Source organism: Molossus molossus, unplaced genomic scaffold (genome assembly GCF_014108415.1).
Source record: "Molossus molossus isolate mMolMol1 unplaced genomic scaffold, mMolMol1.p scaffold_m16_p_18, whole genome shotgun sequence".
In the NCBI taxonomy this organism is placed as follows: domain Eukaryota; kingdom Metazoa; phylum Chordata; class Mammalia; order Chiroptera; family Molossidae; genus Molossus; species Molossus molossus.
Window position 1 is genome coordinate 11,719,186 of NW_023425353.1, and position 14,106 is coordinate 11,733,291.

Consider the following 14,106-nt stretch of genomic DNA (forward strand, 5'->3'; position numbering starts at 1 on the left):
TGACAGAACAACCCTTGAGTTGTTTTCTTTCCCTCTTAGGTTTTCTAAATTCAAATGTAACATCATTTTTTCCTGATCTTCCAGAAAATACCATTTCCTGCCTAGTCCCACAGGTGGTGCTCCACTGACAAATGGGGTGCTCATGGTGCTTATCTGTGATTCCAAAATAATTTTAGACACGGTAGCCCTAGATTTCTAGCGCTGTCCACAAAACTGGGAGCTCCTGAGGACCGCTGGGGAAGAAGGAAGAAACTACTCCACTAAGAAAATCTTCATAAATGGAGATGTTGTCAAATGGAGAGAAGTACTAGAACCAGCCCCCTGGATTTAAATCCTAACTTGTCTACTTCAAGGACTGACCTAAGACAAGTTATTGAACCTCTCGGTAGCTGAACCCTCATCTGTAAATGGGATCCTAATACTATCGGCCTCATAAGGAGACTGAATAATTAACATTAGTTACTGGCTTAGGCACAGGATAAGCACATCTGAGTGCTTGTTAAATGAATCTTATTATGGAAGGGCAGCTTGACTTCAAACCCATCCTGATCAGAGCATTCTGCCTCCAACTTTTATCCTGATTAGTAATTTGAAGTCAAAACATTCCTATCCCAGCCACTGAACTAGTTGAGAAAAGTATTTGAAACCCTGGACTTGTACTAGCGCTCATTCTGTTACCCACGCCGAGCAGGTACTGCACACTACCAGATAAAAGAACGGAAAAGAAAGGCATCTCGTCTTCACTTTCAGGGATCCCAGCGCTGTATGCAGACAATATTATATTTTAATAATTAATTGTTCATCAAAGAGAAAGATGAGGAACAGGGGTGCTAAATTCAGTTATTCAAATTGCAAAAATGAATAATGTATGACTTTTATATTAAATACACACTGTGTTAAGTAGTCCACATTTCACCCAACTCTGTCTTTCATCTTTTAAGCATTTTGAACGACAATATGAATAATCAGTTAGGGGAGGTTTATTTAGAAAAAGGAATACCTATTTGAATGCAAACGGAGTATATCTGAAGATGATTAAATTTTCCTTATCAATTAGAAAATTTTGCATGAGGGCTTTCAAGTCATGGTCAGCCGTTAAGCCCAGCTATCCGGACAGCTTCCTCTCAGCATTAAATCATATCTGGCTCGATTCTGTTCAGTTCCTTATTTCTGATAGCACTGCCAGGAGGCAATCTTTAATTAAAGAAAATGCGAAAGATTCAAACATGCATAATTGGATTAAAAATGTGATCATTAAAACATTAGATGATAATCATCTGATTGATTGCATTTTTTCAGTGTTAACAACCTAATATTTTCAATGCTTTGGCTATATAAGAAAAAAGAAAGCCCTTTATAAAGTATGGCAAACAATCAACATACAGACAATACCTATGCAGCAGTAACCAAGAGTTATGGAGTTACTCATAAAGTACACACACACACACACACACACCAGTGAGCAAAGTATTACACTGGACAGAATATGGTGGCCTTTAGGGGAAGAACACCTGTGTCACCCCCAAAACAAGGAAAGTGTAAAACTAAAATAGAAAGCCCAAGCTTCTATTTTTAGCCCAATGATTATTTAGTTTCTCAGGATTTCCAAAATTTTTTAATAGAAAAAAACTATTAATTTTTCCTTAAACAGTTATAATTACTGGGGTAGGGCTGGCCTTCTGCTTCATCTCAGGAAGGGTAGAGAGAGAGACTGAAAGAAACTGGGTATTAGGTCTCTCTAAATGAGGAAGATTTATGACAGTGTTGCTCAAAGTTAATGTATGCACAAAAAGCACCTGGGGGCTTGTTAAATGTAGGTTTGTATCCAGAAGGCTGGGGTAGGGCTGAGAGTCCGCATTTTTAACCACGCTGACCACACTGGAGTAGCCGGTTCCTACCAGGGCTATACCAATGGGCTCCTACAAGCTCTGCATCCGCATCCATTGCTACTTTCTGACTCATCAGTAGAGCCACTCTGGCCTCTTTGCAGTTCCAGATGCATACCTCAGGGCCTTTGCACTGGCTCTTCACTCTGCCTGAAACACTTCTCTGTTCTCAATTCATGGCTAACTTTAGACCAAATGCCTTCCAGTTGCTAACAATTTAGTCATATTTGAATGACATGTTTTTCATGAGGTCTCTCCTGACTACTGTTTAGAAAACGGCAATTTTGAGGGCAGGCTCATTAAGAAGGAATCACTTGATCAGAAACCTGAAGGTGGAACTGAACCATGCAACTACCTCAGGAGAACATTCTAGGCAGAGGGCAAAGCCAGTACCAAAGGGATTCTGCCTGGTGTGGCTTTAATGAAATGAGCAAGAGGGAAAGTAGAAGAACAAGCTCAAGAGCTCCAACCCTGGCCGGTTTGGCTCAGCGGTTGGAACATCGGCCTGCAGACCAGAGAGTACAGGGTTCGGTTCCCACTAGGGGCACGTACCAAAAAAAAAAAAAAAGCCCCAAATATGACAGGCTCTAGGATGGAAAACCAGCTGCTGGTTAGTACAGCTGGAATGTGGCTAAAACTCCGGAGGCAGCCGAATCACTAGACATGGAGCCAGCAGCTGTGGGTCAAGTGAGGACCAGCCACGAATGCACTCTGTGATCTGGGGCAGCAATGGTTCTGACTGGCTGGTGAGACACACAGGAGCAGAAAAGGGAGTTCAGGATGGAAAGACAGAGCCTGAGGACCAGACCCAGGGACTGCAGGAGCCTGGCATCTAGAAGCCATTAGGGAGGTCACAAAGCATTATATTATAATTAAGACGCTGGCAAGGCCTCCCAGAGGGAGCCAGCGAATTAATTTCATGATCTAAATACAAGCAATGACACTAGCTGTATTTAAGTGGATGCTGACTATCAGGCATGTCATCTCGCTGTCATCGATAAGGAGGAAGAAATGGCAAAGACAGAGCAATGGAAATGGGGCTGGCCTGATTTCCAGGTGTAACTAGCTGCAGGCATCATGAGAGGTGATTTTAAGAAACAGGCACCAGGCTGACGTCATGAGGAGATCCTAGGGAAGTCACCAAGAACCACATAGCACTATGGGACTCCAGAGAGTTTCAAAGGACGCTAGTCCCATTCCATTTTACAAACGAGGAAAATGAGGTCTAGAGAGGAAAAGCAACTGTACCAAGATCACACAGTGATGTTGGTAGTGAATCTGGGTCTCCCGATGCAGAAACACTCTCCACCAGGGGGCAGAGGTTAAATGTACACCCCCTGGCCTTTCGTACAGGCATAGTGCATAGAAAAGCCTAGAGGTCCATTTATGGCGTGAATAACTAGTATCATTACAGGTCTGAGCAGGTGTCTGGAGAGGGAGGAGGTCCACCTAATTAACCAGATTCCTTACTCAAGCCCCTCAGAGGTGCCTCAAGGTCATGAACAGCCACTGCACCCTGGGTTAAAGACATCTAACCTCCTTGAGTTTATTGGTGGTTTCAGTTGGCCATATGTGGCATTTTGATTTAAGGGATCACGTTGGAATGAAACATATGTTGACATTAATATTTCCAAAGAGAAATGATACAAAGAACAGAGTCTTGTCAACAATTGAGAAAATGACCGTGACATTCAAATGTTACAGTCATCTGTGGCAGAAACCCAGCATTATCCCCTGGACCTGCTTGCCTCTCCCCTCCATGGTCCTGGGGGCCATAACTGACATGCTGTGTGCGTTCTTCTAGCTTCCTTCCGATGGCCAGTCAATGACTGCATTCACAGAGGGGACAGCGAGGCTCATCTTCAGCCTCAGTCTGACAGTAACCAGGAAGTTGGCCAATGCTAGAAGAGAAAGTGGCAGGGCAGAGCTGGGGAGAGTGCACTGTGGACCCCAGACACTGGGCTCAAAGCGTCACTGCTGCGGGAGCAGGGACCAATCGGCCCACCTACCCGGACCTCAGTTTACATACCTTTCCCCAGGACTAAAAATCCTTATCTCACTGTGCTGCTGTGGATTAAATAAGACTGCACGCATAGACCACCCTGGCCGGGCCGGGCACACAGCCAGGGTTAACAGAAGAGAGGCTGCTGCTTCTTCCTTCACCCCCTTTCTGGTTCCTTCTCCACTACCCTCTCCCCTGATCGTCCAGCGACTCCCTTTGCCAAACCCCAAACCATCACTTTCACCGCTGTCTTCATCTTTCCACTTTGTTTTGGTGTGACCCAGCTCAGTCAAGCACACGTTCTACTTCAACAGCCAGGTAGTGATGGAGACAGAGCTCAGAGCTCCAGTCATCTGCCTCCACACGGCCCCTCACTCAGGGCAGCACATGACAACAGTGCTGGTGGTGACGGAGTGCCGACGTGTGCGGACACAAGTGTCTCCTCGGGACCAACCAGTACGGTTGGCACTATGATTCCCTCATTATGCAGTTGAGCAAACTAGGCCGCACAGAGCTGAGGTGATTCGAGCCGGTTGTACAGCTACTGAAGGTAGCGGTGCCCTGGGCTGCTCCACAACGCCGCTCTCCTGTGCCACGGGACACACGCGGCAGGCTGACACAATCACAGGGCAGCCTCAAGTGCTTTCGCAAGCAGTAGGCAACTGGAGACATATTTTTACACTCTCTTTGCTCCTCACATCCCATTGGAACCACCAGGAAAAGGACATTTCCCTGGGCTCTTGTCACTTGGTTCAAATGACAAATATTGAGAGAGGGCCGGGCACTGAGAACCAGCCTCAAATTCAATTTTAACTCAAAAGGAAGCACTTTTGAAGTCTTCTTCTGTCGTTAACAACACTATTAATGACGCAGTAGAAGCCACACAGCATCCCATTTCCTGGCTTTAGCTAAGAAAAGATATGGAAATAGCATCTACGGGGGTTTGGACGCACCGAAATCCGGGAAACTGTGGAAATGGCCTCAGTGCGCCTGTTTCTAGAAGATTTTGAGATTAAAAGTGTTCAGATAAGCATCTGCCCTTCCTGCATCCATAACAGAGGAGCCAATTAGTCAAGACCAAAGCGCTGCAGTATTTTTAGCACACTTCAGGAAAGTTCCATACAATTAAATGATAAAAACAGAAATTTCGCACGGGAAATTCTGTAATGTGTTAAGATGTTCAAAACGACCAGTGGGCTGCAAGTAACGCAGCGCAACCCCTCCCATTCAAAAAGGAGACGATGATTTGAATTTCTTTCTTTAAGGTAAACACTAAAATAGAACCCTCTTGAATTCGGTTGAAATACATTTTGATCACATGGTGATTTGGGCAAAATCAAGTTCATCTCCGGCAAGTGTATCAACTGGTGAGTAAGGACAGCAGTGGGTGCTCACACTGCCCCACTGTGTGAAGACCACATTAGTAGGGCTACTGTGATAGCCACTGCATAGACAAGGTCAGGGTGACATTTAGTGTGAAGAATGAGAGAATAAATAGGCCAGTTAGTATCAGTTTTTCAGCCACTGCAGCCTTGTAGCGTGAAAGCAGTCATAGACCATATGTAAACAAATGAGTATGGTTGAGTTCCAATAAAACTTTATTTACAACAAGAGACTGCAGGCCAGACTTGGCCAGCAGATTGTACTTGCTGACCTGTGATTTACAGGACGGTGAGCACCTGCTGGGCACCTTCCTGTGGGCACTTTCCTTGTCTTAAAGCACTGAGATCACACCCATGAGGCAGGCACCTGCATTAGCCTCAAGTGGAACCTCAGGGACAGAGAAGAGCGGCGACCTGCACAGGGTCACACAGCTCCCACGGTGGAGAGCTGGGATTCAAACCCGAGAGCCTGAAGTCTGAAGCCCTGTTCCAGAGTCCTTGTTCAGCGGTGTTAAAATTCCATTTAAGAGTACTCCATGGTGCAGGCTTTTTATAAAAACTCATTTCAAAGTTCCAACTGCTTATTCATGTGCACACAAGTTTACTGTGCGGCAAATGATATTAGTCTTTTTGACCTTTAGCACCAAGAACGGCGAAGTCAAAAGAAAAATATCCTCACGAGAGGAAAATTTTCCCAAGAAAGGGGAAATCTTGTTCATCAGCTTCCCCTTAGCACCTTGACCAGCCCCTGCGAGGCACCAGATGAACGGTAGGGTGGACAGACACTATGATGAAAGGAGCCTAAGGTTCCGATTCGCAAGACAGGCAAGAGCCCCCCAAACCCCTTAACTCATCCCTGCTCCGTCCTGCTGCTGGACTGTGGAGACGCAGACCACTATTTCCGCCTAAGAGCTTATTTTTTCTCAGAAGTCCCTTATTCTAGGATTTGTCCTCTTTTTCCAAAGTTCATATATATATTAAATATGTTTTTATTGGTTTCTTAAAGAGAGAGAGAGACATCGATGTGAGAGAGAAACATGGACTGGCTGCCTCCTGCACACCCCTTACTGGGGATCGAGCCGCAACCTGGGCATATGCCTTGATAGGGAATCGAACTGGGACCTCTCAGCCCATGGGACGACACTCAGTCCACTGAAACACACCGGCCAGGCATACAAGATGTTTTTTAGAAACTGTATCCATTTAGCCTCAGACAGACAGTTTTTGCCAAGATGTTTGAGCCCAGAGGTAATGGAAATGGTGCTCGAGGGATGGTCACGGGATACGGTCTGAATACTCCTTCGCTTGCCCTGTCCGCGGTCTACCCGGTGAACCGCAGTCAAGGCTGGAAGGTGTGGTGGTGAGCCGGCAGAGAACAGACGAGGTGGTCTGGGAGGGCCGGTCTGAAGTCACAGAGACCTCGGCTCAAGTCCCCCAGCCACTGCCTGCTCCCTCAGAGGGTCTCTGGCGGACTCAGTGGTCCTGTCGGGCTGGTCAGACCCGCACTGGGGACGGAGCCAGCACAGAGCAGCCCGAGGCCTTTGTTTTCCGTCCTGTCGCCTGACACCCACCGCCTTGATGTCTGACCTCCTTTTTCTAAAGGCAGAAAGGAGGTATTGGCTTCCCAACTCATCTCTTACTGACACCATCCCAAGGCAGCCACAGTGCTTTCTCTGGCCTGCAATCAAGTTGGAGCGAGAACACAGCCTGCCAAGGCTGCTCGCGTGGAAAGTTGATGACAGAGCTGCCCCTCCCCTCTGCTGGCTGGGAGGCCCCGGGACTGGATGTGTCCCAGTGTCCCAGAGGGAAGCCCTGTCCGGCCCTCCTCCTTTGTAAGACAGCCATTGTCTGCTTTGATTTTCAAATGGAACACACATGCAGAAAACTTCACAAAACACAAACGGGCTGTTGACAAATGACCGAGCGAGCCCCGGAGGGACCATCACTCAGAACAGGGGGAGCCCTTCCCCTCCTTTCTGGGTTGGTCCAGACCCTCATCATGTCCCCATCCCACCCCAAGAAGTAACCAGCAGCCTCCTTTTAAAACAACCAGTGCTTTGCCTTTCTTTTCATCTCACCACCTGCACGTGTGCCCCCAAACCACACAGGTGAGGGCTCCTCATGTTTGGAACGTCAGGTGGAGGAATACTCTGTATTCTTCAGACTCTCGCTTCACTTCCTGGCCCTCGGAGGTGCCCACGCGGTTGAGAGGCACAGATTCTCATCCTTTTCATCGGGTGACGACACTGCTGTGTTTGCCCAGCTTGCTAGCGATAGCATCTGCGGCTCTCTAGGTTCGAGCAGTTAGGAAAACGATGCCACAAAACATTTTTGTACATGTCCCATGGCACGCACACAGCTGCGTCTCCCCAGGGGACACACAGGGGGCACTGCCGAGTGACTTGGCTTGACTCTGCCAGACTGTCCCCAGCATTAGAGATCCCGGTGCTCACGTCCCCCGGCACTGGCACTGTCAGGACTTTCAACAGCTTTATCTGCTAGATTACTTGTGAGCTCTGTGCATGTAATGTTTTGAGAAGTTACTGTAATAATATATATGGGCTATTCTTTAGTTTACAAACAGTCAAATGCACAAATCTAGGGGGACAGTTTATATTTTTATATTACACCTATGTACTCATCTTCTAGATCAAGATATATACTATTTTTATTACCGAAAAAAAGCTCCCTCATATCCCTTTCTCATTCAGTGTACCCTCCCCCACCTTTGATTTCTGCCACCACAGATCAGTTTTGCTATTCTTGAACTTGACCTCAAGGAAACACGCAGCGTGTGTTCTTTTGTGCTTGTGTAAATCAAATAGTGCATCATTGTTAATTGCTGGGCAATAATATTCCCCGGTATGAATTCACTGCAGCCTCGACACCCAGGCTCCCACTGGTGGACGTCTGGGCTGTTTCCACTGTGGGACTGTTAGGAACAAAGCTCCCGTACACGTCTTTGGTGGCTGTTCCTCCTGGCTGTCAAGCTCCACGTGGAATCGCTGGTTCGGCAGGTACGACGTGTGTAACTCTGCAGAAATGGCCACATGGCCTCCGGAAGGCAGCCCCATCTGTGTCGCCACAGCAGGTGCGGTGACAGGGGCACCACACCCCGGGGCTGGCTTCTTTTTTACAAAGTGTACCTGTGGCCACGACGCCAGGGCAGCTGTATAAGTAACGCCCACCCAGGGCGTCAGAAGGAACTCAGAGGCTCCAGGGCCAGTCTCTCCAGGTCACTCTTGGTTGCAGAACCTCCATTCTAGCAGGTGGGATGGACGAGGAGGCCCTGAGAACGCTGGGCCGGGCAGGCACCTCACCATCCGGCTGTGTCTCCCGGCCTGCTCCATGCCCGGGCTCACTGGCTGTTCTGTGACTCTGTCCGCAGATTTGGGGAGTTGAGGAGGAGCACCCAGGGCCGGGGGAAAACATGATGACTGTGAGCCCCGGGAATACACCGGCCTGTCAGGGAAGTGGCCGTGCAGAGGGAGCTCTGCCTGCACAGCCCCGGCTTGCACTGGTGTCATCAACAAAGCTTCCAGCAGCCTCTCTTGTGACAGTCACAGAAGGGTGTTCTCAGGTGATAATGTGCTTGTACTTCCACTGACAGCTTCTCGGGAGGCCTGGGGAAGAGCAATCATCTCCGTCCGACCAGCGTCGGAGGCATTTCTAACCACCCCCCCCTAAAGTGGTAGGTTCGGGAAGAGAGAGGTGGTGGCCAGGACGGGGCCAGGCAGTCAAAGCTCAACAACCAATCACCACCTGCAAGCTTCCTTCCAGAAATAAAAAGCGGGTCTCCCTCAGATAAGGGACACAAGGAGAGCCCGACGCCTTTCAGAGTGCACACCGGCCGCCCGCCGGACTGTCTTTGGGTGGACACCATGAAAAAGAACAAAGGAAGTCACCCATAAAGAAAAAAAGTAAATACTTTTTTACTGACATAGGATATAACATACAACTGGGTAAAACTGCTCACCAGAGAAGGCGACATTTCTACAGCAGGTCACATACACGTTTGTGGATGCGGACGGTGGACACAAGGAAAATGGATTGGATACAGACTGGACTAACTTTCACAAGCTGTGGCTCCTGGCGAGGGCTTCTGGTGTATAAAAGCACTGTAGGTGCCTGGGTCCACGCACAATTCCCCCCTAAACCCTTCCTCTCGAGGGGATGCTGGCAGTAAATAACATAACTGATTAGATACTTTGAGGTGCTTCCTTCTATTGCTCAATGGAGAGACAGGACAAGAGTCCACAGCCAGTCACCTCTCTCCTTTCTATTTATGTGTCGCATGGCTCTCAGGTTTGTAAAAATCACAGTTTACATAGAAAAGCAAACACGTAAGAAGCAGCACTCTATTTTGCAAGAGGCTCCTGGGTGTTTGTCCCCAGCACAGGGAAGCAGCGTCGCTGAGCTCAGCACCTCACGAGCCGCGTCTCTGACCAGCAGCACCTTCCTCCACACTGGTCCTGCCTGGCCGCAGGGCACCTTCTCCGCCTGGACAATCTCTACACTCTCTTTAAGTCCTTTTTTTTTTTTAAGTCTTTGTGGTCACTTTGTCTGAGATGACTTCTCTAAACCCCCAAGTCTGAGTTCGCTGTTCTGCTCCCCATTCTTTTTTTTTTTTTTTTATCCTCACCCGAGGACATTTTTCCATTTTTTGTTCAGGTAGAGTGGGAGGGAGAGAGAGGAACAGAGAGAGAGAGAGAAACATCGATGTGAAAGGAACACATCGAGTGGCTGCCACCCGCACAACCGACCAGGGCCGGGGACAAACTGCAACCGAGGTACGCGCCCTTAGCGGGAACCGAACCCGGGTCTCTCTGTACCGCAGGCCGATGCTCTAACCACTGAGCAAAACCGGCCAGGGCCTGCTCCCCATTCTTTAATGTGATTACACACTTCACCGTACGTCTGTCCGAAGAGTTCACACACTCCGCGGGCTGGTCTGTGTCTGCCGTGCCCTCCACGCCTACCTCGGGGTATACTTAGATTAAGTACTTAGTAACCATGCTCAGAGGGAACCAGCACTGCTGTGCAAACCGCTGAGCCTTTTAAAAGCGACAGGACCAAACTGTGATTAGGAAAAAGTGTCTTTGGAAGATCGTGAACCCCTGTGCAGCCGTGGGAAGGCACCCCGAAGACCTTCCTTCCAAAGACAGCCTGCGGCGAGGAGCCTGGTTAGCGGGCATCCTGCAGCCGCCGCGCCCCGGCCAACGGAGCACGCTGGGGAACCAGGGCTGCCACTCCTGCCAACGCGCAGGTCCTCTCACGGGCGTCCTGGGCTCTGCGGTGCTCCTGGCCAACACCTTCTGAGAGCTGCCTTCAGCCATCTGCTGGCTCCCTTCCTCCCTCCGAGGGGTCTGACCCAGGCACAGGTCCCCGCACTCGCCACACCTGCTCCTGCTTCCTCTCTTCATCCTTTGTGGGAAGTCCCTCCCCACCTAAAACGCTCCTGCACTTAAAATTCCATCACCGTGTCCACTTCACGAAGAACCCTAGTGACCCAATGCCAAGTACGGTGGCAGGTATGACCAGATTCCTCATGCCCACTGCAGCTGAAGGAACACATAGGATTCTTCCTAGTAATAAAACATTCACTTAATGAGAAATTAATAGTCTAAGATACGACTCCCAGAGCTGAAGAAATCAAAGCCAATTCTGAACTACAACAAAAATCCATGTTGCCTTTCTTCTCTGTGCACATCTCCACCGTCATTCCCAAGCCAGTCTGTGAAGGGCACGACTGTTCATGTCCCATCAAATCAACAGATCATCCAGATGCCTCACAGGACCTTCAGCTGAAAATGCTTCTTGTTCCAACAACAACAAACATTGTTTTAGCTTCTCCCAATGTCCGTTCTCCTTTGCAAGAATGACGGAAGCGACAAGGGTTATCACAATGGAAGTCGGCAACAGCCCAAGCGCTGAGGGCAGAACTGTGCTTCCCAGACCTTCTCCCCTCCTTTCTCCTCCCACGGAAGCAAAACCTGGGGGCCTTCGGTGTCTCCTCCCCTTCTCCCAGTTTTACATTTTGATATTTCACTTATGTGTACGCTTACTTGATTCACTCACTTGGTCAATATTTATCGAGCATCTACTATTTGCTGCACACACATGGGTTCCCGCCCTCACGAAGCTTATCCTTAGGAGGTAATGTATGAGTGATGAGCGAACAAGGTCACTTCAGGTACTTTTAAGTGCTTTGAGGAAAGAAGCCTAGGATGATGTGACAGGGAGCAGGGAGAAGGTGGGTAATTTGACAAGATGATCAGGGAGGCAAGACTGGAACTGAGAACTGAAATATTGAGAGGGCAACACCCTTGCTAGGAGCTAAGGGTCTTCACCTTCTTGACAGGAAACAGAAAGAGCAAATGCAAAGGCTGAAAGCGGTAACCCCTGGGCAGGCTGGACCAGGCCCCCGAGGGCTGGCTGCTGTCTGTCCTCATCAGTGTGCCAAGCCTGTGATCTCACCGAGTCGACTTGGAACACTTTTTCCGAAAAAGTCAGTGAACTGCCTTTGCAGGTAATTATTGTTCGCAGGTCTCCTCTGAGTTCTCGATTAGAAGCTAGAGGAGAAATTGCAGCCCAGGCGTTTGCCACACTCCCAATGCCAGGCAAGCCCCTCTCCGGCAGCCTCGTGGAGGTCATCGTGGCCAAGGAGGAGGAGACCACGATCGTGCCAGTCACAGCTCATGAGCTGAATGAGGACCACGTGAGTTTACTGAGATTTGGGGATGTGAGAGTTACCGGAAGGAAGCCCACTTCTAATCTTTACCACGTGGAGTCCCCTTCCGTCATCACTGTGGAAATGAGAGTAAGACCCACTCACAGGCCACAGCTGGTGGCGTGCTTCCTCTCTGGCTGAAGAACAGGCGCCTGTTCTGAAGTTCCCAGAACTCTTTCCAGTGTGTGGTAAAGAGGAAGTCTGGGGAAGGAAGGGCCATCCCACTTACTATGTCTCAAGCTCCAACACTCATGATCTACACTCTGGCCCACAATTTCAAGGAAGTTTGATCAATTGCGTGTTCAAGGGGATCTTCGGGGAAAGAGCTCAGAATACACAACGTGCTGCCCACAACACCAGCTTTCTTTGCACTTCTGAAGCTGCCCAGAGCACAGTGCACATTTCCCAACCCTCCAAACCCCACTCTTGTACCAACATTAAACACAAATGTGCAGACAGAAGCAGTTTTGGCAAAGGTGCCTTGTTCCCTAGGGGACCTGTCATATGACCTACTTCCCAGCTCTGTGGGGTCTGCTTCAAAGACACAAACTAAACCTGAGAAGGAGCAAGGGAAATGTCCCACAACCCAAACCTCGATGGGGTATTTTCAGTCACCTCTTTCACTACTGTGACCAGGTTCATTATTGTCACCTGCTGCATGATATAGGAGCAGAATAATTAATCCAAAATTTTGCTTGCTTCAAACTAAGCACTGACAACTGATTTTAATTTTTCTTAAAGGGAGGGGGGGTTGGTGCTTGTTAAGTTCTGCAGAGTAGGCTAACGTCTACAGACAATCACCCCACAAGGTGTTGTTTTATCACAGCTTGGAGATGAAGGGGAGATTTATTACAACTACTAATGCTATTTCTGTCCATGTCTTTGAAATTCTAATTAGATTATTAAACTTTTGAAAATCATTACATTCCATCTAGACTCCGCCCCTCCCTGTGACAAGGGTACTTTTGAAATTAGAGGATCTTGATGTCATAGGTAATGATGTATTACTGATAATAAAGTTGGAGGAAAATCTCTCCAATAAAAACCAGTTGGGAAAGACAGAGCCCATTTATCTTACTTTCTCTCCCAGTTTTACGCCCAAGGATGAGGCGTCTGCCGCACAGAACAGCGGCCGGGCTTTTTCCGTTTGCGGAGAGGATGATGCTTGCTCACTTGTGGCAAGGTTTAACGACTTGTCACGGCTACTTAAATTTTTTCCCTCAATCTGAGAGGTAAATCAAGAAATTTACAAATTAAAAGATACTTGAAAGAAGGATACTTTTTGAAGAGATATGAGACAAGTGGCAGGTTCAGCGCATATGAATGGTAGGGACATCTTAGGGCATTTTGATTTATGTCACAGACATTCAAACTGGTATCTGAAAAGAAATAAATTGCCTACTCTTAACCCAGATCCATTTGTAGGTAATAAATGGGTGTGCTCTTTACCCATCAAATAATGGCTGTAATGCCCTTCAACATCAGTGGATGAGGAATGAGTACCACCCTCTACCCTCTGCAAGATAACCCCATTTCTTTAGGTAGAGATCTTAGCCCTTCACCTCCCCGCAAAAGGAAGTGCATGTGGCTTACTTACCATGATGTACGACGCCCTTCAACCCGTGGATAATAGGATCCAGTGCAGAATTGTCCCTTGGACTGACCTACATGTAAAGAAAACATGATTGGTTAAATCCATTCTGGCATCAGACACAACAGTCTCAGTTTAATCTTCTACAGAGAAGGAGGGAAAATAGATGTTATCTAGCAAGCTGCTCAGGTCTCGCATATACCACGGCTCTTGCCAAGCATAGATTTATGACATAATAAAATCGAGTGAGGAAGTCTAAATCAAAAGAAAGAAACTTCTCAGGATACATGAGAACAGGAGAGAAATACCATAGTTCTAGCAAAATTTTAAAAAGCAAGCAAGGTTTTCTCTTCTTGCTTTGTTTTATTAAAAGTAGATAGACCCTGATTGGTTAAAGCCATTGGAAGTCCTCAGAGAGCAATTCATCACTGACTGAATATTTCAATACCTTATTGTGACTGTTTATCTCTCTTCTTTTTAGAAAATGGTCTATTTCCTGCCAGCCTCCTCTCCTC

General features: G+C 48.0%; 1 protein-coding gene across 1 annotated transcript in view; it reads right to left on the reverse strand.

Annotated features, from left to right (window-relative positions):
* PTPRG (protein tyrosine phosphatase receptor type G) overlaps positions 1-14,106 on the reverse strand; it is a 524,592-nt gene that overhangs the window by 141,703 nt on the left and 368,783 nt on the right. The window contains exon 5 of the mRNA XM_036267442.1: positions 13,598-13,664. Within this exon, the coding sequence (XP_036123335.1) occupies positions 13,598-13,664 (67 nt within the window). The remainder of the gene's footprint in view (positions 1-13,597; positions 13,665-14,106) is intronic.